Source organism: Mobula hypostoma, chromosome 4 (genome assembly GCF_963921235.1).
Source record: "Mobula hypostoma chromosome 4, sMobHyp1.1, whole genome shotgun sequence".
Lineage (NCBI taxonomy): Eukaryota > Metazoa > Chordata > Chondrichthyes > Myliobatiformes > Myliobatidae > Mobula > Mobula hypostoma.
This window is the reverse complement of record NC_086100.1, coordinates 8,414,300-8,441,776: the sequence shown is the minus strand read 5'-3', so window position 1 is coordinate 8,441,776 and position 27,477 is coordinate 8,414,300. Positions and strand designations below refer to the sequence as shown.

The 27,477-nt window shown below is 46.4% G+C and overlaps 1 protein-coding gene across 1 annotated transcript in view; it reads right to left on the bottom strand.

Moving 5' to 3' along the window:
* The window catches only part of LOC134345116 (fibroblast growth factor 12), a 403,897-nt gene extending 377,132 nt beyond the window's left edge, over positions 1 to 26,765 (bottom strand). Inside the window, exon 1 of the mRNA XM_063045290.1 lies at positions 26,642 to 26,765. Within this exon, the coding sequence (XP_062901360.1) occupies positions 26,642 to 26,654 (13 nt within the window). The 5' untranslated portion in view covers positions 26,655 to 26,765. The remainder of the gene's footprint in view (positions 1 to 26,641) is intronic.
* Between the last annotated feature and the right edge of the window lie 712 nt (positions 26,766 to 27,477).

Sequence of the window (27,477 nt, the reverse complement as noted above, 5' to 3'; positions counted from 1 at the left end):
CATCAAGTACACGTTAAACAAATACACACACAGGTGTCTTCAGTCTGTGGGCCACTTCTTCAGAACGAAGACCATCATCCTCGATCTCGAGGGATCGCCATGATGACGACAACAATAAAACACACAAAAAATTACCATAAGTTATAATAACCAATATAAAAATGATGGTACAAATAGAGCAAAATAGTGAGGCAATGTTCATGAACCAATCAGATGGCAGAGGGGAACAAACTATTCCTGAAACATTGAGCATGTCTCTTCAGGTTCCTGTACCTCCTCGTTGATGGTAGCAAAGAGAAAAGAGGTCATGAGGGTCCCTAATGATGGATGCCGCCTTCTTGAGGCATCGCCTTTGAAGGTGTCCGGGATGGTGGGGTGGCTGGTGCCCATGATGGAGCTGCTGAGTTTGTAGATTTCTGCAGCTTTTTCCAATCCTGTGCAGTGGTCCCTCTATACCAGATGGGGATGTAACCAATAGAATGCATCCACAGAAATTTGCTAGAATCTTTGATGATAAAACGAATCTCAACTCCCAATGAAATTCATTGATTCCGCCTTCAGCTGTTGAGGCCTGAAGCCTCCCAAACTCTTTTGTTCTTTAAAACAGTCCTTCCAACCTACTGCTTTAACTGAGCAATCAGTTACCAGCCCTGACATCTCATTATATGTCTCGGACATTTGATGTTCGTGTGACATTTCTGGGCAACTTGCAATAACAAAGCTATCAATGGCTCTATCATAAGGACTTTGAGGAGACTTGGTTTGGATCTGCAAAGGGTTATATACCAAGCATGCTCCAAATGCTCTTGAAGATTTCTATACCTGTATGGAGGAGAGAATTCTAACTGGTTATGTCATTTTTAAAAAAAAATTAGCAATACAGCATGGAGTTGGCACTGCCCACCCTTCGAGCCCAGCCTTCCCAGCAATCCCCAACAAACCAAATTAACCCTAACCTAACCATGGGACAATTCACAATGACCAATTAATCTATCCGGATGTCTTTGGGAGGAAACCAGAGGACCTGGAGAAAATCCAGGCATTCCACAGGGAGGGCGTACAAAAACTCCATACAGAATGGCACCACAGTTAAACTCCGAACCCGGGAACATCTTGAGCTGCAATAGTATCTCGCTAACAGCTACACACTATCGTGACACCCTTGAGTAGTCAATGAATATTACATCAGTACATTGTTCTCGTTTTACACTACTTATTCAATTTTCTTTAATATACGTTTCTTATAATTTATAGTATATTTTATCTATTACACTGTACTGCTGCCATAAACAATGAGCTTCACAACACACACTCAGTGGTAATAAAACTGATTCTACTTTCCAATTCTGTTCACTATCAGATTTATGAACAACTACACAGTAGTGCAAAAGAAGATTGCAGTTTATAAAATATTTTATGTTCTGCTTTGTACCGCTTCCAGACCACAGCACATAAATCAATGATGATAAGTCTTGATTCTCATTCACAGGGAGATGAAAGTTGTGGCAGCGGACAACATGGATCGGGATGACCGGTGAGATGGACAGAATCGGACACGCAGCCTCTGGACACAAGAGGTGGGGAAGAGCAGCTGATTATTCATTACTGTCCATACCAATGCTGGGCACTGGGCCAGAAAAGAACAAGCCCAGACAGTGACGACACTCAGAACAGCACAGATTCAGATTCATTTACTTATCTGTTATTTTGGACTAAACAGACGTTTTATTTTGTTCTGACTGTGTAAAATATATAAAATAAAATAGTATATAATTAATGTTTAATTGCTGTTTGCCAGGGGGTGAAAGCAGCTTGTCTGATGCCAAGTCAGAATCAGATGTAACATCGCCGTCATATGTAGTGAAATCTTTTGTTTTGTGGTGGCAGTACCATGCAATACATAATAATAACTATAAATTACAATACATTTATAAATTAAGTAAAACAAGAGGCACAAAATGAGAGCAAAAGAAAAAGGTGTGATACTGTTCATGGTGGCCGGAGGCAGGGTGGAGATATGTCTCTCCCAAAGGAGGTGTGAGGTGCTCCTTCCCTCCGCTAGCCTGCAGGTCACCCTTGGGCAAGGTGTAGCACCTACAAAGCCTCACCCCTGCTCAGGGTCACGTAAAGCCATGCGAGCAGGTGGTGGATGGTCGTATGAGCAGCCAGTGCAAATCACAAGTCTTGGTTATGTGACCACTGACACCAGGCAATCTCTGAAGGGTATTCATAATGGTTGGGGTCATCCATCTTGTAAAGGCACCGTCCAGAAGGCAACAATAGTAGACCACTTCTGTAGAAAAATTTGCCAAGAACAATCATGGTCTGACTATGATCACCCACGTTATACGACACAACACCTAACGATGAGTGTTCATTGCCCATTCAAAAATCTGATGGTGGGGGGAGAAGAAGCTGTCCCTAAAATTGGTGAATGCCTTCAGGCTCCAGTACCTCATCCTTGATGATAGGAATGAGTAGAAGGTATGTCCTGCATGATTGGGATCCTTAATGATGGATGCTGCCTTTTTGAGGCATCTCCTTTAGAAAATGCAACACACACAAAATGCTGGAGGCCCGAAATACCGACTGTACTTTTCTCCGTAGATGCTGCCTGGCCTGCTGAGTTCCTCCAGCATTTTGTGTGCGTTGCTCAGTTTTCCAGCATCTGCAGATTTTCTTGTTTCCTTTTGAAGGTGTCCTCGATGAGGGGAGAGACTAGTGGAGTCTTCACTTAGAGACGGAAGATGTCCTTAAACACTTCTGCCAGTTGGTTGGCACAAGTTTTCAGAGGAGCTGGCTAAGTTTGCAGCTTTCTGATCCTGTGCAGTGGTTCCTCCATACCGGACAATGATGCAACCAGTCAGAATGCTCTCCACTGTACATCTATAGAAATTTGCAAGTCTTTGGTGTCATACCAAGGCTCCTCAAGCTCCTAATAATATATAGCTGCTGCCATGCCTTCTTTGTAATTGTATCAGTATGTTGGGCCCACTATAGATCCTCAGAAATGATGACCTTAGAACATAAAATTACTCATACTTTCCACTGCTGATCCCTCGGTGAGGACTGGTGTGCATTTCGTTAGCTTCTATTTCCTGAAGTCCACAATCGATTCCTTGGTCTTACTGACACTGAGCACAAGGTTGTTGCTGCAGCACCATTCAGAAACTGATTTATCTCACTCCTGTCCGCCTCCTCATCTCCATCTGGAATTCTGCCAACAATAATTGTGTCTTCAGCAAATTTACAGATGATGTTTAAGACATGTCTAGCCACACAATCACGGATGTAGAGAGAGTAGAGCAATGGGCTAAGCACACATCCCTGAGGTGCGCCAGTGTTGACGGTCAGTGAGGAGGGGATGCTATTTCTGATCCACACAGACTATGGTCTTCTGATGAGGAAGTCAAGAACCCAGTTGCAGAGGGAGGTACAGAGGCCCAGGTTTTGGAGTTTATTAATTAGAACTCAGTGATAGTTAGTGAGGCAGCTCACCCTGCTCTTCTTGGGCACTAATATGATTGCTGCCCTTTTGAACCAGGTGGAAACCTCCGACTGCTCCATTGAGAGACTGAAGATGTCCTCGAACACTTCTGCCAGTTGGTTGGCACAAATTTTCAGTGCCCTGCCTGGTACACCATCAGGGCCTGACACCTTGCAAGGGTTCACCCACTTGAAAAATGTTCTGACTTCGGCCTCCAAGACAGAGATCACGGGGTCACCAGATACTGCAGGGATTCTCAAATTCTCAAAGTGTGCACAAAAGGCGTTGAGCTCATCTAGGAGCGAAGCAAAACAGCCATTCATGATGCTAGGTTTTCCCCTGTAGGAAGCAATCGCCTGCAAACCCTTCCAGAGCTGACAAACCCTTAAAGTAGCCTTCTATTGGTTGTACCTGGATTTTATATTGTTCTGGATTCCTCGTTTTGAATACCACAGATCTAGCCCTCTGCAGTCTACGAATCTCCTGGTTCATCCACGGCTTTTAGTTTGGGCACGTCCAGCATGTTCTCGTAGGCTTGCACTTATCCACACAGATCTTGAAAAGTCGGTGACAATTGTGACGTGTTCATTCAAATTCGCAGACGAATCCCTCAATATTGTAGAGTCCACCAACGCAAAGCTGATCTGTAAGCATTCCTCCATCTCTTTTGATCTTACCATTTTGGTCCTCACCACTGGTGCTGTGGTCTTAGGTCTCTACCTAGGTCTCTACAGTGGGAGCAGGAGTACAGGCAGGTGACTGGACTTTTCAATGTGTGGACGTGGGATGTGCTTGTGACGTCGCAGTTTTCATTGCTCCTGTGCATACATGAACTTACAGGATCAGCTCTATTTGTCACATATCGATTGCAACCTCCAGCGAAAGATCTCATTTGCATCAGCAACCAGTCTGAGGATGTGCTGGGGCCAGCTTGCAATGTCACCATACTCCCAGCAATATAACATGCCCACAACGTATTAAACCATACAGCTTTGGAATGTGGGAGGAAAGTGGAGCAACCCATTTGACAATCATTTTATGCCACTTTTTCAGTAACTACCTCTCTGCAGGAGGGAAACACTATTGAAGAGTGGTTACTTCAATGTGCACAGTACGATGCCACAAACTCAAAGACAAAAGGCCTATTAAACAGTGGCATTGAAGATGCATGCTGGACTCCAGGGAGAACTCAGTACCTCTTCTTCAGAGAATGTCTCACAATCTGTTCTGCCCAACTACGAGAGGAGATGGGATGAAGTAGGTACAGAGGAGATGTCAGGGGTAAGTTTTCTTTTTAAATGCAGAGTGGTGAGTGCGTGGAATGGGCTGCCGGCAACAGTGGTGGAGGCGGATACGATAGGGTCTTTTGAGGTTTTCAATGTTTCTATGTTAACATCCCAACTGAAATGACGACCCATCTGTCACTAACATCAGGTATCAGAGCATGCACTGCAACCCATATACTGAATTTTCCCACCCATACAGACTACTCCCTCACATCTCTGAGGCCTCCGTCAGTCAGCGCTGACCATGGGTGTTGCGTCATTGCTGTCTAGATACACAGGGCAGCACAATATGGAGAGAAAACTAGACGCCCGCTCTCCACATAGCTGATGAATCCAAAGGAACAACACAGACTGATACAGTTTGGCACCAGCAGCATTGCAGGAATTACCAGTCAGCATTGAACTCAACATAGGACTGCATTAGGGTCTCTAGCTCCAGGTTTTTCCCCTCTGGGTTTACTCCCGAAACCTTCCCCCCGAGTGGGTACAGCTGCAAGGCAGTGGAGATCTGAGATCAGACTTTTTCTTCTCCTAGATGAGCTGCCAACCATGGCTGACAGGCCCCATCTGACCAAATTCATCACATCAGCACAGTAATATATTCTGCATTCTATTATTGTACAGTTACAGAGACACTGCGGTCCAGGTCGACAATAAGGTAGAAATGTTGATTGTGATGCCAAGAGTCCATCTTATCATACTAGTGGACTATTCAACAGTGGGATAGAAGTTGTTCATGAGGCTGGTGGTACATGTTTTCAGGCTTTTTGTATCTTCTGCCCAATGGGGGAGGAGAGAGGGGAGGATGTCTGGGATGGGTGGGGTCTCTTACATTGGCCACTATGCCGAGGCAGCAAGAAGCGTAGGAGTCTGTCGATTCTGCTCATGGCCACGCGTTTTCCCTCCAGGTGCTCCAGTTTATCCCACGTTCCAAAAGGTGTCCGATTTAGTAAGGATTAACAAGCTCTGAGCATGTGGTGTTGGAAGCATGGAGACGTGTGGGCTGCCCCCAGCACATCCTCAGACTGCTGCAAACAACACACTTCACCGGACGTTTCAGCGTACATGAGCCAAGCTTTCGGGGAGTCTGGTTCCCGTGATGTGCTGAGCTGTATCACCGTTTTCCGCAGTTTCCCATAGTCACAGACAGAGCAGTTGAATTGAATTGACTTTATTACTTCCATCCTTCAAATTCATGGAGTATAAATCTTTACATTACATCTTCGTTCAAATGTGCAATTATAGTAATTTATAATATTAGGTACAACAGGATAGTCAATATAACAGAAATACAGCAGCGTCAGCATGAATTAAGCAGTCTGATGGCCTAGTAAGAGAAGCTGTCCCGGAGCCTGTTGGTCCTGGCTTTTATGCTGCGGTACCGTTTCCCAGATGGTAGCAACTGGAACAGTTTGTAGTTGGGGTGACTGGGGTCCCCAGTGATCCTTCGGGCCCTTTTTACACACCCGTCATCCCTAGCTGTGACACATCCAGATAGGATGCTTCCTAATGGTGCATCAATGGGGACGTGCCAAGTTTCTTTTGCCTCCTGAGGAAGTTGAGGTGTTGGTGTGGTCAGAACTGGTTCCCAGATCTATAACTCTTAAAGGTCTGCTCTGGTTGCCTCATTATAGAAAGGATGTGGAAGCTTTAGAGGGGGTGTAGAGGAGATTTACCAGAATGCTGCCTGGATTAGTGAGCATGTCTTATGAGGATAGGTTGGGCGAGTTAGGGCTTTTCTCTTTGGAGAGAAGGAGGAAGAGAGTTGACTTGTAGGTGATGAGGTGTAGATCAAGTTGTCAGCCAAAGAATGGTGGGTCCATTGAATGCACTGCCAGGGTTGGTGATAGAGGCAGATAAATTAGAGACATTTGAGAGACTCTGGGATGGGAAAGAAAACTGGAGGATTGTGGGGAATAAAACAGAGAGTAACTCAAAAGGACAGTATTATGGTCCAAAGAGCCTATGCAGTTTAATGGTCTATGTTCAATCTCTGGCCACCTCCTATTCTGAACTTTTGTTCGCTATTGACCTTTATTATTCCATCATTCGGCCTTGGCTCCAGCCCACCCTCCCCACCTCAGCACTTGTATACCTTCCCCAGCCTCTTCGAACAAACCACTGATCATTGGGCAGATACCTCAAGTGTCTGGCTCTCCTTGAAAATGTACCTGCGAAACCTTTTAGGAAGGAGATGCAGGAGACTTAGGTCTCACACCATGAGGTTCAGGAACAGTTTTAACCTTCAACAGTCAGGTTTCTGAACCAGAAATGGGTAACTTCACTCACCTCAACACTGAACTGACTCTACAACCTACAAATACACTTTCAAGGACTCCACAACACATTCTCAGGATTATTTATTTACTTTTCACTTACTATTTACTTTTTTGTATTTGCACATTTTGCCCTCATGTGCACATTGGTTGTTCATCAGTCCTTGTGTGTAGTTTTTCACTGATTCGGTTGTATTTCTTCATTCTAAGTGAATGCCTACAAGAAAATGAATCACGGTGACATACTTTAACTCTGCCATGGGCAGCCCCAAACCCAGCTGCAAGAGGAGGAAGGTTGGGCATTGGGCTAGCCACCCCAACCGGTAAAAACCCAGAGACACAGGAATGCCAGCGGAAGCTCCAATGACTTCATCCCTCACAGTTGCCTCACAGGTAGATAGGCTAGTTAAGAAGGCTTATGGGGTGGTAGCTTCCATAAGTCGAGGGACAGAGTTTAAGAGTCGCGATGTAATGATGCAGCTCTATAAAACTCTGGTTAGACCACACCTGGAGTACTGTGCAACACACATCAAAGTTGCTGGTGAACGCAGCAGGTCAGGCAGCATCTGTAGGAAGAGGTGCAGTCGACGTTTCAGGCCAAGACCCTTCATCAGGACTAACTGAAGGAAGAGTGAGTAAGGGATTTGAAAGTTGGAGGGGGAGGGGGAGATCCAAAATGATAGGAGAAGACAGGAGGGGGAGGGATAGAGCCGAGAGCTGGACAGGTGATAGACAAAAGGGGATACGAGAGGATCATGGGACAGGAGGTCCGGGAAGAAAGACAGCGGGGGGGACCCAGAGGATGGGCAAGAGGTATATTCAGAGGGACAGAGGGAGAAAAAGGAGAGTGAGAGAAAGAATGTGTGCATAAAAATAAGTAACAGATGGGGTACGAGGGGGAGGTGGGGCCTTAGCGGAAGTTAGAGAAGTTGATGTTCATGCCATCAGGTTGGAGGCTACCCAGACGGAATATAAGGTGTTGTTCCTCCAACCTGAGTGTGGCTTCATCTTTACAGTAGAGGAGGCCGTGGATAGACATGTCAGAATGGGAATGGGATGTGGAATTAAAATGTGTGGCCACTGGGAGATCCTGCTTTCTCTGGCGGACAGAGCGTAGATGTTCAGCAAAGCGGTCCCCCAGTCTGCGTTGGGTCTCGCCAATATATAAAAGGCCACATCGGGAGCACCGGACGCAGTATATCACCCCAGTCGACTCACAGGTGAAGTGTTGCCTCACCTGGAAGGACTGTTTGCGGCCCTGAATGGTGGTAAGGGAGGAAGTGTAAGGGCATGTGTAGCACTTGTTCCGCTTACACGGATAAGTGCCAGGAGGGAGATCAGTGGGGAGGAATGGGGGGGACGAATGGACAAGGGAGTTGCGTAGGGAGCGATCCCTGTGGAATGCAGGGGGGGGGGAGGGAAAGATGTGCTTAGTGGTGGGATCCCGTTGGAGGTGGTGGAAGTTACGGAGAATAATATGTTGGACCCAGAGGCTGGTGGGGTGGTAGGTGAGGACCAGGGGAACCCTATTCCTAGTGGGGTGGCGGGAGGATGGAGTGAGAGCAGATGTACGTGAAATGGGGGAGATGTGTTTAAGAGCAGAGTTGATAGTGGAGGAAGGGAAGCCCCTTTCTTTAAAAAAGGAAGACATCTCCCTCGTCCTAGAATGAAAAGCCTCATCCTGAGAGCAGATGCGGCAGAGACGGAGGAATTGCGAGAAGGGGATGGCGTTTTTGCAAGAGACAGGGTGAGAAGAGGAATAGTCCAGATAGCTGTGAGAGTCAGTAGGCTTATAGTAGACATCAGTGGATAAGCTGTCTCCAGAGACAGAGACAGAATCTCCCCCATTTCACGTACATCTGCTCTCACTCCATCCTCCCGCCACCCCACGAGGAATAGGGTTCCCCTGGTCCTCACCTACCACCCCACCAGCCTCCGGGTCCAACATATTATTCTCCGTAACTTCCACCACCTCCAACGGGATCCCACCACTAAGCACATCCTTCCCTCCCCCCCTCTCTCTGCATTCCACAGGGATCGCTCCCTATGCAACTCCCTTGTCCATTCGTCCCCCCCATCCCTCCCCACTGATCTCCCTCCTGGCACTTATCCGTGTAAGCGGAACAAGTGCTACACAAGCCCTTACACTTCCTCCCTTACCACCATTCAGGGCCCCAAACAGTCCTTCCAGGTGAGGCAACACTTCACCTGTGAGTCGACTGGGGTGATATACTGCGTCCGGTGCTCCCAATGTAGCCTTTTATATATTGGCGAGTCCCGATGCAGACTGGGAGACCGCTTTGCTGAACATCTACGCTCTGTCCGCCAGAGAAAGCAGGATCTCCCAGTGGCCACACATTTTAATTCCACATCCCATTCCCATTCTGACATGTCTATCCACGGCCTCCTCTACTGTAAAGATGAAGCCACACTCAGGTTGGAGGAACAACACCTTATATTCCGTCCGGGTAGCCTCCAACCTGATGGCATGAACATCGACTTCTCTAACTTCCGCTAAGGCCCCACCTCCCCCTCGTACCCCATCTGTTACTTATTTTTATGCACACATTCTTTCTCTCACTCTCCTTTTTCTCCCTCTGTCCCTCCGAATATACCTCTTGCCCATCCTCTGGGTCCCCCCCTCCCTTGTCTTTCTTCCCGGACCTCCTGTCCCATGATCCTCTCGTATCCCCTTTTGCCAATCACCTGTCCAGCTCTTGGCTCTATCCCTCCCCTCCTGTCTTCTCCTATCATTTTGGATCTCCCCCTCCCCCTCCAACTTTCAAATCCCTTACTCACTCTTCCTTCAGTTAGTCCTGACGAAGGGTCTCGGCCTGAAACGTCGACTGCACCTCTTCCTACAGATGCTGCCTGGCCTGCTGCGTTCACCAGCAACTTTGATGTGTGTTGCTTGAATTTCCAGCATCTGCAGAATTCCTGTTGTTTCCTGGAGTACTGTGTCCAGTTCTGGTCGCCTCATTATAGGAAGGATGTGGAAGCATTGGAAAGGGTACACAGGAGATTTACCAGGATGCTGCCTGGTTTAGAGAGTATGGATTATGATCAGAGATTAAGGGAGCTAGGGCTTTACTCTTTGGAGAGAAGGAGGATGAGAGGAGACATGATAGAGGTGTACAAGATAATAAGAGGAATAGATAGAGTGGATAGCCAGCGCCTCTTCCCCAGGGCACCACTGCTCAATACAAGAGGACATGGCTTTAAGGTAAGGGGTGGGAAGTTCAAGGGGGATATCAGAGGAAGGTTTTTTACTCAGAGAGTGGTTGGTGCGTGGAATGCACTGCCTGAGTCAGTGGTGGAGGCAGATACACTAGTGAAGTTTAAGAAACTACTAACAGGTATATGGAGGAATTTAAGGTGGGGGCTTATGTGGGAGGCAGGGTTTGAGGGTCGGCACAACATTGTGGGCCGAAGGGCCTGCACTGTGCTGTACTGTTCTATGTTCTATCCCTGAGAGAGGACGGATTGTCAACACAAAGATGGGCTACACCCTAGGGACAAGCTGAAAGAATGGTGCCAGACAGAGGATTCTGGCAAGCTGCTGCCAGCGGCCTGCGCCCCAGCTACACACTTTGATAGCAACTTCACTCTGGAATTTGAGGAATTATTGCCCAGTTTAAGCTGGTACACAAATGGACACTAACCTGAACGGCAGCGTCCTCTGCAAAAAGTCAAAGGAAATGACTGCCTCTGTGCTGCTCAGTTTTAACAGCTCTGTCCAGTTGCTTAAAATTGAGCATCCTATCGAATTCCAAAGTACTAATATCTCTTCACAATCTGTTTATATTCCAATTATCATGCAATCAAGACTATCATCTGGAAATCCTTCAATAATTATTTCTCACCCAGCGACAGATTTTGCTTCATATTTTCCATCCTTGCAGTAGAATTTTAAGTCACTACCACAAAAATAGAACAGAACGGCACAGTAAAGGCCCTTCAGCCTGAGATGCTGGGGCAACCTATATAGACCTACGGCACACCAATTTAACCCCTCCCACACAACCCATAACCCTCCATGTCTCTTACAGGCATCACCAGTCCCATGTTCGGCATTCTTATGCAATCCTGCGGACTGGTATCATTGAGGAAAGCCACTCAGCCCATTATTTCCGTGCTAGCTCTTCGGCTAAAGGATCCCAGGCAATCCCCACTCCTTTCCTCCAAGGACCGATTCTGCTTCCTTTTGAAAGATTAACTGTTCTGCGTCTCACCTCACATGTCATGGCATGAGTCCCGAGGAGACACTGGATTACACAGGAGAGAGTTTAAAAAGAGAGTGGGGACAGTTTGGAACACTTTGCTTGCCACAGTTCCAGAGACATTGCATTGTTAGGCACTTGGCAAGGACCGATAAAAGAGTTAGGCTTAAGCAGAGCGGCCATTGTGTGAGAGGGCCAGTGTTAGAGTGGGGAGTTGAGGCTTTGGCTCTTTGACAGAGAGGAGGAACTTAGACAGTAGGTAGATTTTTTTTTGTTACTTATTTTTTTTTATTATTGTATATTTAGAGCAGAGGGGGTGCCAGGCAGGATAGTGGAGTGTTCTTCCTACAGGAAGTGGGAAGGCAGGGAGACCTTCAGTGTCCTTGACAATTTCTCCTGCGAAAAGTGCACCAGCTGCAGTTTCTAACAATCCGCGCTGCGGAACTGGAGCTGGAACTGGAACGGGATGAACTCTGGATCATTCCGGAGGCTGAGGGTTGAAGGGCAGGAAGGTAGTCACACCAAAGGTGCAGGGCACATGTAACGGGGAGACTGGCAACAGGCAGAAAGAGGATAGAGAGCCAATGTAGAGTACCCTTATGACCATTCTCAACAGCAGGTGTACAGTCGGCTGAGGGGGTGGGGGGGCACATGATCCAGCAGAGGATAGTCACAGTGGCACTGAGTCTGGCCCTGTGGCTTGGGGTGGGGGGGTTGGGAAGTGGGGTGGATAGAGGAACAGAAGAGAGATTTTGTGGACAAGAATGAGACTCCCAGATGGTTTGTTGCCTCCCAGGTGTCAGGGTTAGCAAAATCTCAGACCGAGTCCACAGCATCCTTTCTTCATTTGTCACCATAGTCCTTCGAGAGCAGAATTAAAATTTCCTGCTCAAACAAACCTCACAGCTGCCATTTCCCATTGAGGAGGAGGTACAGAAGCCTGAAGACACACACCCAACAACTCAAAATAAAAATGCTTCTTTCCCTCCACCATCAGATTTCAGAATGGCCCATGAATACTCCCTCATTATTCTCTTTTTCCCCCCACAACTTAATATGTAACTTGCAGAATTTGTTGCGTCTGCTACCGCAAAATGACGAATTTCACATTACACGAGTCAGCGACAGTAAACCTGTCTCTGATTCATTCTTGGCGTTAGAATGAGAATCAGCTTAATCGTCACTGACAATTATTTAATCATTTTATTTTAGAGTTACATTTCAGAACAGGCCCTTCTGGCCCAACAAGCTGTACTGCCCAGCAACACAGATATTTAACCCTAGCCTAACCACAGGATCAGTTACACTCATCAGTCACCCGCCTAACCAGTATGTTTGGGAGGAAACCGGGCACCCGGTGAAACCACGTTTGGTTCACAGAGAGAACACACAAACTCAGTACAGACAGTACCAGAATTGAACTCTGAACTCCAGAACATTCCAATCTGTAAAGGGTCGCACTCACGGCTACACTACCAGGGTGCTCATATGTCACGGAATTTGTTGCATATTTCATAATGGAATGTGTCGTGAAATTCAGGGCGGCAGTACAGTGCGAGATAGAAAAATTACTACGTTACAAAAAGTAAATTAGTGCAAAAAGAGATCAAAAAGCGAGGTCGTATTCACGGGTGCGTGATCTGTTCGGAAATCCGATGGCGGAAGGGAAGAAACTGCTGCGGATTTGTTGAGTGTGTGTGTTCAGGCTCCTGCACTTTCTCCCTGACAGTAGCAGCAAGGAGGGGCCATGCCCTGGGGAGTGAGGGCCTTTAATGATGGAAGCTGCCTTTTTGAGGCACTCCCCCCCCCCCCGCCCACGAAGCTGCTGCCACCAAGAGTGATGCATGCGGGTTCGATTGAAAAATTTAAGAGGAACTTCGATAGGTACATGGATGGGAAGGGTATGGAGGGCCATTCTTCAGGTGTAGGTCGATGGGACTATCGACAGAATCATAGTTTGGACTAGATCGCTCAAAGGGCCTGTTTCTGTGCTGTAGTGCTCTATGACTATGCCCTCGATGGCGGGAAGGAATAGTTATTTATTTTATTTAGAGACACAGCATGGAACAGTCTCTTCTCACCTACTGAACCACACCACCCAGCAACCCACCAATTCAACCCTAACCTAGTCACAATGACCAACCAGCCTACTCACCAGTATGCCTTTGGACTGTAGGAGGAAACTGGAGCACCCGGAAGAAACCCACACACACACACACACACAGGAGAAACATATAGCGGATGCCGGAACTGAAGTCCGGAATGCGCCGAGCTGTAATAGCATTGTGTTAACCGCTACACTACCGTGGTTGTGCCCCTCAATGGAGCTGCGGTGTCTACAACCCTCTGCAGCCTCTCTCGATCCGGCACTCTGGAAACTCCATAACAGGCAGTGACACAGATGGTCAGAACTCTCCTCCGTATATCTGTAGAACTCTCAACTTCTTCTGGGATTCATGTGCTGCGTTGGCATACACGCTTACATGAAACGAGTTTACATCGATTCAGCATGTCATCTGAAACTTTGGCAAATTTCTATAGAAGTGCCGTAGAGAGTACACGGCCTGGTATGGAAACACCAATATCCTTGAACGGAAAATCCTACAAAAAAAATCGTGGATACGGCCCATCACGGGTAAAGCCCTCCCCACCACTGACCAGGTCTACAAGGAACGCCGTCACAGAAAAGTTGCACCATCATTAAGATCCCCCCCCCCATCATCCAGGACATGCTCTCTTCTCACTGATGCCTCAGGTCCCACACCACCAGGTTCAGGAACAGTTATTACCCCTCAACCATCAGGTCCCACACCACCAGGTTCAGGAACAGTTATTACCCCTCAACCATCAGGTCCCACACCACCAGATTCAGGGACAGTTATTACCCCTCAACCATCAGGTCCCACACCACTAGGTTCAGGAACAGTTATTGGATGCTGTCCAAGTTGCATGCCATCTTGGACAATGTCTCCCATCCACTACATAATGTACTGGGTGGGCACAGGAGTACATTCAGCCAGAGATTCAATCCACCGAGATGCAACACAGAGTGTCATAGGAAGTCATTCCTGCCTGTGGCCATCAAGCTTTACAACTCCTCCCTTGGAGGGTCAGACACCCTGAGCCAATAGGCTGGTCCTGGACTTATTTCCTGGCATAATTTACATATTACCATTTAACTATTTATGGTTTTATTACTATTTATTATTTATGGTGCAACTGTAACGAAAACCAATTTCCCCCGGGATCAATAAAGTATGACTATGACTACGACTACCCCTCAACCATCAGGTCCCACAGCACCAAGTTCAGGAACAGTTATTACCCCTCAATCATCAGGCTCTTGAACCAGATGAAATAACTTTACTCATCCCAACACTGAACTACTCCCTCAACCAATGAACTCACAGTCAAGGACTTGTCAGTTACCAGCAGATGCCCCCTTTGCATTTACTTTCCCCACAAATGAATCTCAATTTCAATCAGCAGCACCTCATGCTTATTGTTCATTGTTGTCTGTCACACCTTCCCTGTAGATAACAGTAAACAGATGCAACAGTCACGATACCATTCCTTGACTTGTTCTTTTCCCAATGTGTGAAGTGAAGAGCTTCAGCTCTGTAGCAGTTTTTAGATACATTACACAAGGCCCTCCGTTGGTCGGATATTGCATCCTATCTGTCTACGTCGAAGTCGATTCGCAAGCCAGGGCAGTACGATATACAGAGCAAGCTGTTACCCATGTAAACAAGGCCCTCCATCTCCACACAGCTGATGAATCCAAAGGAACGGCAGAGACCCATACAGTTTGGCACCAGCGGCATCGCAGGAGTTGCCAGTCAGTGTTGAACTCAACGCAGGACTGTCTTACAGTCTTACCCCGGACTTTTCCTTGGGGTTTACTCCCGAAACCTTCCCCATGAGTGCATATAACCACAAGGCAGCAGAGATTTGAGATTCAGATGAGCTCCATATCTGACATGTCCCATCTGTCTGATCAGATACCTTAAGCACAAGAGATTCCGTAGATGCTAGAAATCCAGACTAACACACACAAGAATGCTGGAAGAACTCAGCAGGTCAGGCGGTATCTATGGAGAGGAATAAAGAGTCAACACCTCGGTCTGAGACCCTTCATCAGGACTGAAAGGAGTAAGATATCCTTTTGAGCTGTCACAGCACCTGTCCAGGTGCATCATGGCTTAGTAGAGGAATTACTCTGCCCAAGACTGCAAGAAAATGCAGAGAGTTGTGGACAGAGCATCGTCCATCATGCAGGCCAGCCTCCCCTCCATGGACATTGTCTCCACTTCCCACTGCGCCAGTAAAATCAAGGAACTCTCCCACCAAGACATTCCCTTCCTGCTCCTCCCATTGGGCAGAAGATACAACAGCCTGAAACATGTAGCACTCAATTACTGTTGTAAGATTCACATTTACCATATGTACATTGAAACATACAGAGAAATGCATTGATCGCATTCACAATCAATACACCGGAGAACATGCTAGAGACAACCTGCAAGCATCTCTACACATTCCTCAACAACATAAAATACCCACAATGTTCCACGGAAAGATGCAAGCAACAACAACAACGCACACACAAAAACACCCCTCCACCCTCAGGACACGTTGTCTCCATTCCTCGGCCCCAGAGTCTCATTCAAACATTGGGTCCCCATCCTCACAGACTTCACCCAGAACGCTAATCATGGGTTTGACGCGTGACCAGACCTCTCATATAATACAGATTAACTCTCGATCACCACATCACATCGTGAACCTTGTACCTTATTTCAAGATTGGGTACTGGAAATTACATTAAATAAGTGTAAAGGAGAACAAAATAATTGTTACTCCACATCCAACGCAGCACAAAAAAAAGGTAAAGAACACGAGATATATATATATATATATATATATATATATATATATATATATATATATATAATAGCTTATGTACATAGATTGACTGCATGTCCATAGGGTGACAGCAGGCTGTACATAAGGTGACTGACAGGAAGTAATAAAGTCATGGTGGAGTTGGTGGGTGGGTGGGGGTATCTACCTGGCCTGCACTCTCTCTGTAACACTATACATTTTCATGGGGCAGAAGATTAATAAGTCTGAAATCACGTACCACCAGGCTCAACGAAAGCTTCTATCTGAGTTTATAGGACTGTTAAATGGTCCCCTAGAACGATAAGGTGGACTACTGTATTGACTTCACAGTCCATCTCACTGCAACCTTGCACCTTATTGTCTGCTTGTCGACATCCATCACCGAGGACCTCCATCACCTAGGACAGGCCCTCCTCTCATTGCTAACCTCAAGGTGGTGGTACAGAAGCCTGAAAAAACACACTTCACATTTGAAGGACAGCTTTTTGCCCTCTGCCATCAGATTTCTGAATGGACAAAGCTGCAAAACAACAAATTTCACAACATACACTGGTGATATGACACCTGATTCTTATTTTCTGTATTCTGTTGTTGCTCTTCTTTCTACTAGAGGTAAACTTTAATTTTAATACATACACCGAAACAGCGTCATGGCAAGTCAGTAAGGATGTGCTGGGTGAAGCCTGCAAGTCTTGTCACACTTCCAGTGCCAACATAACATGCCCACAACTTATTAACCCCAACCCACAGGTCTTTGGAGTGTGGGAGTACCCATAGGAAACACACTTAGTCATGGGGAGATCATACAAACTTCTTACTGACAGCTGCAGGAATTGAACCCCCGGACGCTAATCACTGGCACTATAAAGCGATTGCTCTAACCGCTAAGCTACCGTGACACCCTTCACTACCTCAACACACTGTTGTAATGAAGTGAGCAGAATGGATGGGAAACAACACAAGAATTGTCCCTGTACCTCAGCACAGAACCTTCGGTGGACAGGAAAGCTCTCAAACAGGCAGTCAAAACTGCACATCGTATCACCCGCACCAGACTACCCGCCATCGAGGACATTCATACAGGAAGGTGCCAGAACAACACGAAGGATCCCCACCCACCCTGCTCAGGGACTGTTTGTCCTACTCCCACTGGGGAAGAGGCTACGTAGCATCCGCGCCAGGACCACCAAACTCAAAAACAGTTCCTTTCCTCAAGCAGTGAGGCTGGTCAACACCTCCACCCACTAACCCACCCCTCCACACCCCCAACCACCACTACTTTATCATTTCCTGTCAGTCACCTTATGTACAGACACTCCTGTGCCTAGTGTCACTTTATGGATAGATTATCAATATATACAAGCTATCAGACACATTTATAATTTATTGTGTGTTTTTACTATTGTGCTCTTTATCTTGTTGTGTTTTTTTTGTGCTGCATCGGACCAGGAGTACAAATTATTTTGTTCTCCCTTTATACTTGTGTACTGGAAATAACATTTAACTATCCTGAATGTTGAATGTATGTGACAATAATAACTCAGCCTGCTATTTGCATTCAGCACTCAGCCATTGCTTTTCCTGCTGGTCTACTGCGATGAACTAGTGTATGGAATGATCTGTCTGGAGGGCACGCAGACAAAAGCTTTGCACTGGGTCTCAGAGCATGTGACGGGCACCACCATACCGAAGCTGTTAGCGCCGCATTACTACAGCTCAAAGCGTTCTGGCGATCAGAGTTCAACTCCAGTGCTGTTCTGTTAGGGGTCTCGGTACGTCCTCCCCCCACCCCCACCCCCACCCCCGGACTGCGCGGGTGATCCGGTTTCCTCCTGCAGTCCAAAGACTTCTCGGGTAGGTTAACCGGTCATTGTAAATTGTCTCATGATAAGGCAAGGGTTAATCAGGGATGCAGGGACTCAAAAGGACCAGAAGGGTCTTCTCTGCTCTGTATCACTGAAATAAAACAAAACTAAATATTAAAAATAATAAACCAATACCAATTACACTTGTTACTACTTGGTAAGAGGCAAATTGCTGGAGAAACTCAGCACCTGTGGAGGTAGAGGAATTATCAATATTCTCTGTTGAGGCATTATATCTGAAACATTGAAATTCCTCTCCCCCCTCTATGCCATTTGAACCATTGAGTTCAGATTTATCACCTGTCCATCGTAAAAGACACTCAGGAACCTGTGCTGATATTATTTTTGGTGACTGTATACACTATTGTAACTGTGTGTTGTGTGACTGTTTACTGTGTTTTGCGCCTTGGCCCTGGAGGAACACAGTTACGATTAGCTGCATACATGTTGTATGGTTGAATGGCAATAAACTTAAACTTGTCCCAATTCTGCTGTTTGAGAGAAGGCACACATTTCCACACGAGCCCATACATTTGACTAGATCCAAATCACTTCACAGCAAGTCAGAGGGTCAGAGTCATAAGGCAGGGAAACAGGCCTTTCGGCCCATCTCGTCCATGCCGACCGTGTTGCCCAGCAAGCTAGTCCCATCTACTGTTGCAAAACAACATACATGCAGTGCTAATTTTATCGGGAAACTCCTGCACCTGTTAAGTGGCCATTGTGTGTGCTTGTGGTCTTCTGCTGCTGTAGCCTATTTACCTCAAGGTTTGACATGACGTGCGTTCAGAGATGCTCTACTGCACACCAGCTCGAGGTTATTGGAGTTAAGTCTCCTCCCCGTCAACTTGAACCAGCCTGGCCATTCTCCTCTGGCCTCTCTCATTAACAAACACCTTGTGCCAGGGGCAGCCCACAATGTCATCACACAGTCCAGCGCCAGAGCAGCACATCCACAATGCTCGGCAGAACAGCATCAGTAATGAAATCAAATATGACAACTACAGCAAGACAAGTCCCTTACTCACTCACCCATCCACACACAGGTCTCCAAACTTAGGACAGGCTGCCTCCAGGCCTCCAGTCCTTAGTCTGGATTCAGACATCGGGCCTCCCCGACTGCCGGACAAGCTAACCGCAGAGTTTCGACCTTCGGGATGCTACATCAGGCAAAGTTCCTGCAGCAGAAACACTTCTTGCTTTCAGATTCCAGCATCTACCATCTTGTGAGCCTCCACTTTACTCCCAACCAGTCAGCTGCGTGGCTGGCTGCTGGAATTAGATCACCTGCAAGGCAGGAGAGAGAATGCACACCATGCACACCAATGTCCCTTCAAGGGATTAGTTGCTGACAGATTCCTCCTGCTGCTGCCCTTTGCTACAAAGTCTGACTCAGCCCGTCCACCAACAAGGACATCAAGGTGGTGCCTCAAGGTGGAAAGAAACATTACTGAGGAACTTCACCATCTGGAACATGCCCTCTTCTCGTTCCTACCATCAGGGAGCAGGTACAGGAACCTGAAGACCCACACTCAATAATTCATGAACAGCTCCTTCCTCTCTACCATCAAATTTTTGAATGGTCCATGAATACTACCTCGTTATTTCCTTTTTGGCACTACATTCAATGTTGTAATTTATAGTAATTTTATGTCTTTTGCACTGTGCCATTTGCCAGAAAACAATAAATTTCATGTCATACAAGTTAATTATAATTAACCTAATTTGGAGAGTAAATCTGTGCAAGTGCTCCAGATGTGGCCACACATCTGCACAATTGGAAAATTACTTTATTTCTAAATACCAGTTCCCTTGCAGTAAAGGCCACTGTACACTGAGTGACCACTTTATTAGGTACACCTGTGCACCTCGTTAATGCAAATATCTAATCAGCCAATCATGTGGCAGCAACTCAGTGCATCAAAGCACGCAGACATGGTCAAGACCAAACATCGGAATGGGGAAGAAATGGGATCTAAGTGACTTTGACTTTGAAATGGTATATGGTGCCAGAATGGGTGGCTTGAGTATCTCAGAAACTGCTGATCTTCTGGGATTTTCATGCACACAGTCCCTAGAGTTTATAGAGAATGGTGTGAAAAACAAAAAAAAATCTAGTGAGCAGCACTTCCATGGGTGAAAATGCCTTGTTAATGACAGAGGTCAGGGAGGATGGCCAGACTGGTTCTAGCTGACAGGAAGGAGACAGCAACTTAAATAACCATGCATTACAACAGTGGTGTGCAGAAGAACATCTCTGAATGCACAACACATCAAACCCAGAAGTTTATGGGCCACCACAGCAGAAGACCACGAACATACCCTGAGTGGACAATTTATTAGGTACAGGAGGTAGCTAATATAGTGACCACTGAATGTATATCCATTTCCTTTTATTTTGCTGTCCATGTACACCTGAGTTCCTCTGTATTCCAATCATTTACTCTCCATTTAGGTAACCATCTACATTTATATTTTTTTTTAACCAAAGTTCAGGATCTCAAACTTTCCCTACGTTTCATCACTGTAAAAGCCCACTCCATTGAGCACATCTACAAGAAGCTCGGCCAGAACTCAGCATCCATCTAGGGCCCCCACCATCCAGCCACCATCTCACCACTACCATTGTGAAGGAGGTACAAGAGCCTTTGGTCCCACACCACCAGGTTCAGGAAATTATTATCCTCCAACAATCAAACTCCTGGACCAGTGTGGATAACTTCACTCTCCTCACACTGAGCTGATTTCACAACCTATGGACTCATGTTCAAAGACTCAACAACTCGTGCTCTCAATATTATTTATTTGCCTATTATTATGATTATATTTTTATATATTTGCACAGCTTGGCTCTTGCACATTGTCTGTCAGACTGTGTGTAGTTTTTCATTGATTCTTTGTATTTCACTGTTCTACAGTGATTGCTGCATCAGAAAAAGAGAGAGATTGTTGTGTTCTATGTCTGAGCAAGACATGGCTTCCTCCCAGCACGCCAGATACATTGATCAGACCGGAATGTTTCTCAATTTACAGAATGGACTGAATTACTGATTCAGAAAAGGCAAAAGGTGGAGGTGTGTGTTTCATGATAAACTCCCATGTGGTGTTCCAATGTGGCAGTTTCAACACCCAGGACATGATCCCTTCTCACTGCTGTCATCAGGAAGGTGGTACAGGAGCCTCAGAACCCACACCACCAGGTTCAGGAATAGTTATTACTGCTCAGCCAGCGGGCTCTTGAACCAAAGTGGATAACTTCACTCAACTTCACTTGCCCCATCACCAAACTTCCCACAACAAACGGACTCACTTTCAAGGACTCTTCATTTACTGTTCTCAACATATATTGCTTATTTATTATTACTTCTTTCTTTTTGTATTTGCACAGTTTCTTGTCTTTTGTACGCTGGTTGAATGCCCAAGTTGTTGCGGTCTTTCATTGATTCTATTACGGTTATTATTCTATTAAGGATTTACTGAGTAAACCCAGAAGAAAATGAATCTCAGGATTGAGTGTTTGTTTTTAGGCCCCTGAACCTCCTCCCTGATTCCATAGGTTACCTCTGAAACTAATAACAGGTATTACCCCTCAACCATCAGGGTCTTGAAACTTCACTCAACCCAACAAAACTACCTATAGATTCACTTTCAAGGACTCTTCAGCTCACATTCTCGATATTTATTGCATCTTTTGTTTTTCTCTTTTTGTATTTGCAGTTTGTCATCTTTTGAACATTGGCTGTCTGTCTTCTGTCATCTGCAATTTTTTATTGATTCTATAGTGTTTCTTTATGTTTACTGTGAAACTGGCGGGAGAAGATGGCAGTGCGACAGAGCTTGCAGCGGCCACTCCAGTGAATGATGTCTGTTATCTGTCAAGTAGGGTGCTGCGCACTATCCTGATTTGATGGAGACAGACGTGAGAGCTCGGAGGAACATCTGGTGAAACTTCTGAAATGCCTGTTTCGCTGCCACTGCTACTGTGCGATCCAGAATCTCCGGAGGGAAGGCCCCGAGTCCTCGGCTTTGCTTGTTGCTCGGCGGCCGGGGCGGGGTCGAAGCGCTCAGCAGAGATGGTGCTCGGTGCTCAGTGTCGGAGGCTCGAAGTTTTCAGACGGACTCAGAGTCGGCTGCGGTCCAGTGCTTCCACTGCATCGGCAAGTTTGCGGCGCTTGGAGGTTCATAGCAGGGAGAGTTTCTCCCTTCTACCGTCTGCGTGAGATGATGGGTCTATCAGGACTGGAGACTTATTGTTTACCGTGCCCACGGTCTGCTCTTTATCAAATTACGGTATTGCTTTGCACTGTTGTAACTATACGTTATAATTATGTGGTTTTGTCAGTTTTAGTCTTGGCTTGTCCTGTGTTTCTGTGATATGTTTCTGGAGGAAGATTGTATCATTTTCTAATGCACGCATTTCTAAATGACAATAAACGAGGACTGAGTGTCCTCATAATCTAATCTAATCTCAGGGTAGTACATGGTACATATATGTACTTCGACAATAAATTTACTTTGAACTCTGAACTCCAACCCTCCCTCAGTGAAGGAGGGGGCTCAAAGTCTGAGAGCACCCTCAGTGCACCTCCTCTTTAAAAACTGCAGTGCTGGCTGTGGACAGCAGATGGATAGGGGCTAAAAGTGATTTGGAAGGAAGGGTAAAGGCAAGTGGTAAGCAATAATCATCATTTCACTAGAAGAACGCTCTCGCCCTCAATGCCTCATTCAGAACTACTTCTAGGATACCTTTTGAGTTTATGGTCAATAGGACAAATGTTACTAAACCACTCAGTTAGCCTATTTTAGGCTTTACTCTCCAAATATAGTGTCACGGAGTTAATCCACAGAGAAACAGGCCCTTCAGCCCATCAGGATAATGCTGGCCATCAAGTACCCATCTATTTAAATACAGACCATTCAGCCCACGGTGCTCTGCCAAGCCGGATCACAAGAGACTCTGCAGATGCTGGGAACCCAAAGCAACACACACAAAATGCTGGAGGAACTCAGCAGGTCAGGGGGAATCTATGGAAATTAATCTTGAGGCTGATTCATGTCCTCCTATGTTTCTCAATCATACCCCTTCATTTTCACCCGTCCACATCCTCAAGCTCCACCAAGCCGACTGCTTCCAATACTGCCCCGATAACCCATTCCAGGGCCCTATCGCACTGTAAAAACACATGCTCATGATATAGGACCCTTCAACCTACTCCATCTAACGCTTCCCTCTCCCCCTAGCTCCAGGTTTAAACAGCACGGTTTGAGGACTGGACACAAGCAGTTCATGTTATGTGTGTTTCTGGTGACTTCTTTTTTATTGCTGTTTCCTGTGATTTTGATCAGGTGGAGTGGCTCTGTGACCAGCAGCCAGTGAACAATACAGCGCTAAAGTGAACTGAACTGAACTAGACTGTTTCAATGACGGTGTGATTTGGTGTCTTACATCCTCCGCGTTATTCACTCGTTTTTTTTGTTTTTTGCACAATTTGCTCACTGTTTTTTTGCACGTTGGGTGTTTGATGTTTCTTCGAACATGCTGTTTCTTTCTTTCATGGCTATCTGTGCAAAGACAAATCCCAGGGTTGTATGCTGCACATACACTTTGTTAATATATGTACTCTGAATCTCTGAACCCTCCATTTTCTTTCATGTATGTGCCCAAGAGTCTCTTAAATATCCGTAAAGTGTTTGCCTCCAGCACCACCCCTGGCAGGGTATTCCATGCACCCACCATTCAGTGTTTAAAAGAAAAACCTGCCTCTACCGTCTCCCCTATACTTTCCTCCAATCATCTTAAAATTATGCCCCATCGTATTGTCCGTTTCCATGCTGGGAAAAGTCTCTGGCTGTCCACTCCATCTATGCCTTTTATCATCTTATACACCTCTATCAAGTCAACTCTTTTGCTCTAGAGAGAAAACCCCTAGATCGCTCAACCTATTCTCATAAGAAATGCTCTTTAATTCAGGCAGTATCCTGGTAAATCTCCTCCGCAGCCTCTCTAAAGATTTCTTATCCTTCCTATAATGAGGTAACCAGAACTGAATACAACACTCCAAGTAGGTGACCCTCCCAGATGAGGGTCTTGAAGGATGGATGCCTCCAAGCAGGCAGCATCTATCATTAAAGACCCTCACCATCCGGGACATGTCCTCATCACTAAAGAAAGAGGTACAGAAGCCCAAAGATGCACACACAACATTCTAACCGCAGCATCTTGTCCTCCACCGTCAGATTTACAAACAATTCATGAATGCTACCTCATTATTGGCCTTGTGCACTTCATTTTTGTAACTTATAATTTACGCCATTTACTGTACTGCAGCAGAAAAATAACAAATTTAACAACATACAGTCAGTAGCCACTTGATGAGGTACCACCTATTCTTAATAAAGGATCACTGAGTGTATGGCTGTGGTCTTCTGCTGCTGTAGCCCATCGATGTGTTCTGTGGTCAGAGATGCTCTTCTGCACACCACTGTTGTAATATGTGGTCATATGCCTTCCTGTCAGCTTGAACCAGTCTGGCCATTCTCCTCTGACTTCTCTCATTATCAAGGAGCTCCCCTTCTTCCCCCCACCCCCACAGAACTGCCATTCAATGGATTTTTTTGTTTTGTTTTTCACACCATTCTCTGTAAACTCTGGAGGCTGTTGTGCATGAAAATCCCAGGAGATCAACAGTTTCTGAGATACTCAAACTACCCCATCTGGCACCAACAATCGTTCCACAGTCACTTAGATCACATTTCTTCCCCATTCTGACGGTTGGTCTGAACAACAACTGAACCTTTTGACCATGTCTGCATGCTTTTATGCATTGAGTTGCTGCCACATGATTGGCTGATTAGATACTTGCATTAACGAGGTGTACCAAAAAATAAAATGGTCATTCAGTGTACAGTATGTCAGTGACAATAAATCTGATTCTGGAATGTTCCTGCACCTGCCTATGGTGCTTTATGTATCAGATCATCACATGATTTATGGTATTCAAAGATTCTGGGTTAGATAGAAGGCATAGATAGAATGGGGAGCCAGAGACTTTTTTTGCAGGGCAGAAATGGCTAGTACAAGAGGGAAAGATTGGAGGAAAGTATAGAAGGGATGTGAGAGGTAGTTTTTTTTAAAAAACAGAGTAGTGAGTGTGTAGAACGTACTCCCAGTGGTGGTGGTACAGGCAGATACGTTAAGGACATTTAAGGGACTCTCCGGTATAGTTGGAAAGTTCTTTATTAGTAAGGGTATCAAAGGTTTCAGGGAGAAGGCAGAAGAATGGGTTTGCGAATGATAATAACCAGACACGGTGAAATGGTGGAGGAGATATGATGGGCCGAATGCTCCTATGCCTTTTGGTCTTATACACACACATGGGCCATGGGGGAAAATGGAGGACTGTGTGGGAGGCAAGAGTTAGCTCGATCTCGGAGTAGGTTAAAGCGTCAGCACAACATACTGGGTTGCACGCCCTGTACTGTGCGGTAATGTTCCATGTTCTAACCAGCTCTAGGATCACTGTGGAATCAGGAGGCTCAGCAGCAAACATCCTGGACCCGAAAAAAGAGAGACAAGAGTGCGATCCAATTAACCGCCCCTCACGTCACAACGCTACAGCACTCTCTGGCATTCTTCAACCCGTCGAGCCCCAACTCCTAGATCATCAGCGCCCTTACAGTCACCAAGACCCTCACCCCAAAGGCAATCACCAGACCTCGGCAACAACGGCCCTCCGGCGGAAAATAATCACTCTTTCTCGCCGCCTCATTTTGACCATGTGACCTTGGCCAGAAACGCCGAGAAAGCAGAGTGACAGGACAACAGCAGTTTGGAAGCAGTTAAAGGTGAGCCCGCAAAACTTCCAACGTCTGCAGTTGGCGACGCCAGGCCAGTTTGCAAACCTTCGAAACTCCTGGCGCAGAGCGGCTCTGACCTTCCCCGCTTTCTGCCCCCGGCCACTGGGCTAACAGGACACGCCGAGCCCGCCAGTTACCGGCGAGGCGGCGAGAGGGGGTCGAGATCCAGCTGCCGGGAGATGCTCCCGGTCATTACATATGCTCCACGTGTGCATTGCAGCAACCAAGACAACCTCGGCAGAGAGAGAGAGAGAGAGAGAGAGACAGGGGAAAAAAATCATATCTTGAAAGCAAGCACTAAGGCGGATCTCTAACCAACAGAAATCACCCTTAAACAATCCCACTTCAGCTTGTAGTGGGGTCCATCAGAAGCCACCGACTTTAATACATTAATTAACACCAAGCATCACATCGCGTTATTTTCTGGCTGAAAACTCCCAGTTTTATGGAATAAATTCAGTATTAAATGAGACTGTGTTCCCCGAGATCGGTCTAGAATGCGTTATTAATGTTCTTCATGGAAGGACATTTCGGGCGGGTCTTGGGAGTCCAGGGGAGAGAGCCGCCGTGCTCGAGATTGTCACCGAGTGCGGCAGTAGCCCCCCAGCCCGGCGGCTCTCGCCGCTGAGCGGGTCCAACACTGCAGTCTAGCCGGCTCCCCGCAAACCTCTCCTCCCCAAAGAAAAACAATGCGGAACCTTCCAGAAGAGCACACGGCTCCGAATTGAAGCAAAGAGCCCCTTACCTTTCGTGTCCATCTGGGTCGCGTTAAGACTGGGGACAACCGGGGAGAGAGGCAGAGAAGGTGGTGTTTTCAGCCGCTGCAGGTCGGTCTCTCACTCTCCCCGGGTACAGAGGCTGCAGTCGAGCACTGCGCCTCACTTAAAGGGACAGGGTGCTCCGGCGATGGACAGTTACACGCCACGGGCTACCCAGGGCAGTACGGATAAGACAGCCTCTTCGCGGTGCACGGTGACGTGCTCTGATTGGTCACTGAAAAAAAAATCAGTTTATCGATTTGGAACTTCCATTAAAGTGTTATGTAATCATAAGGCATAGGAGCAAATTAAGCCATTTGGCCCATCGAGTCTGCTCCACCATTCTATCATGGTTGATTCACTTTCCCCTCAACCCCACCCTCCTACCTCGGTCCAGTAAACGTTGACTCCCTGATCAATATACCCATTGACTTGGCCTCCGCAGTCTTCTGTGGCAATGAATTCCACAGATTCACCACCCCCTGGCTAAAGAAATTCCTCCTCATCTCTGTTCTAAAGTGATCTACTTCTATTCTGACCCTGTGCCCTCACCCACTATATGAAACATCCTCTCTACATCCACTCTATCTGGGGCCTAGATTCCTCATCAGGAAGGGACTAGTTTGGAGAGGGGTATCACATCCCCATTCAGAGCTGGTCTGGTTTGAGTCAGTGAGGAACGTTCTGGTTCATGAAGGTGTTAGTTGCCATGACCATGGAGGTCAGACAGTCCAGGGTTACAAGCTGAAGTTCAAGTTTATTGTCATCTGACTGTACTATATACAACCAATTGAAACAAAGTTCCTCTGGACCACAGTGCACC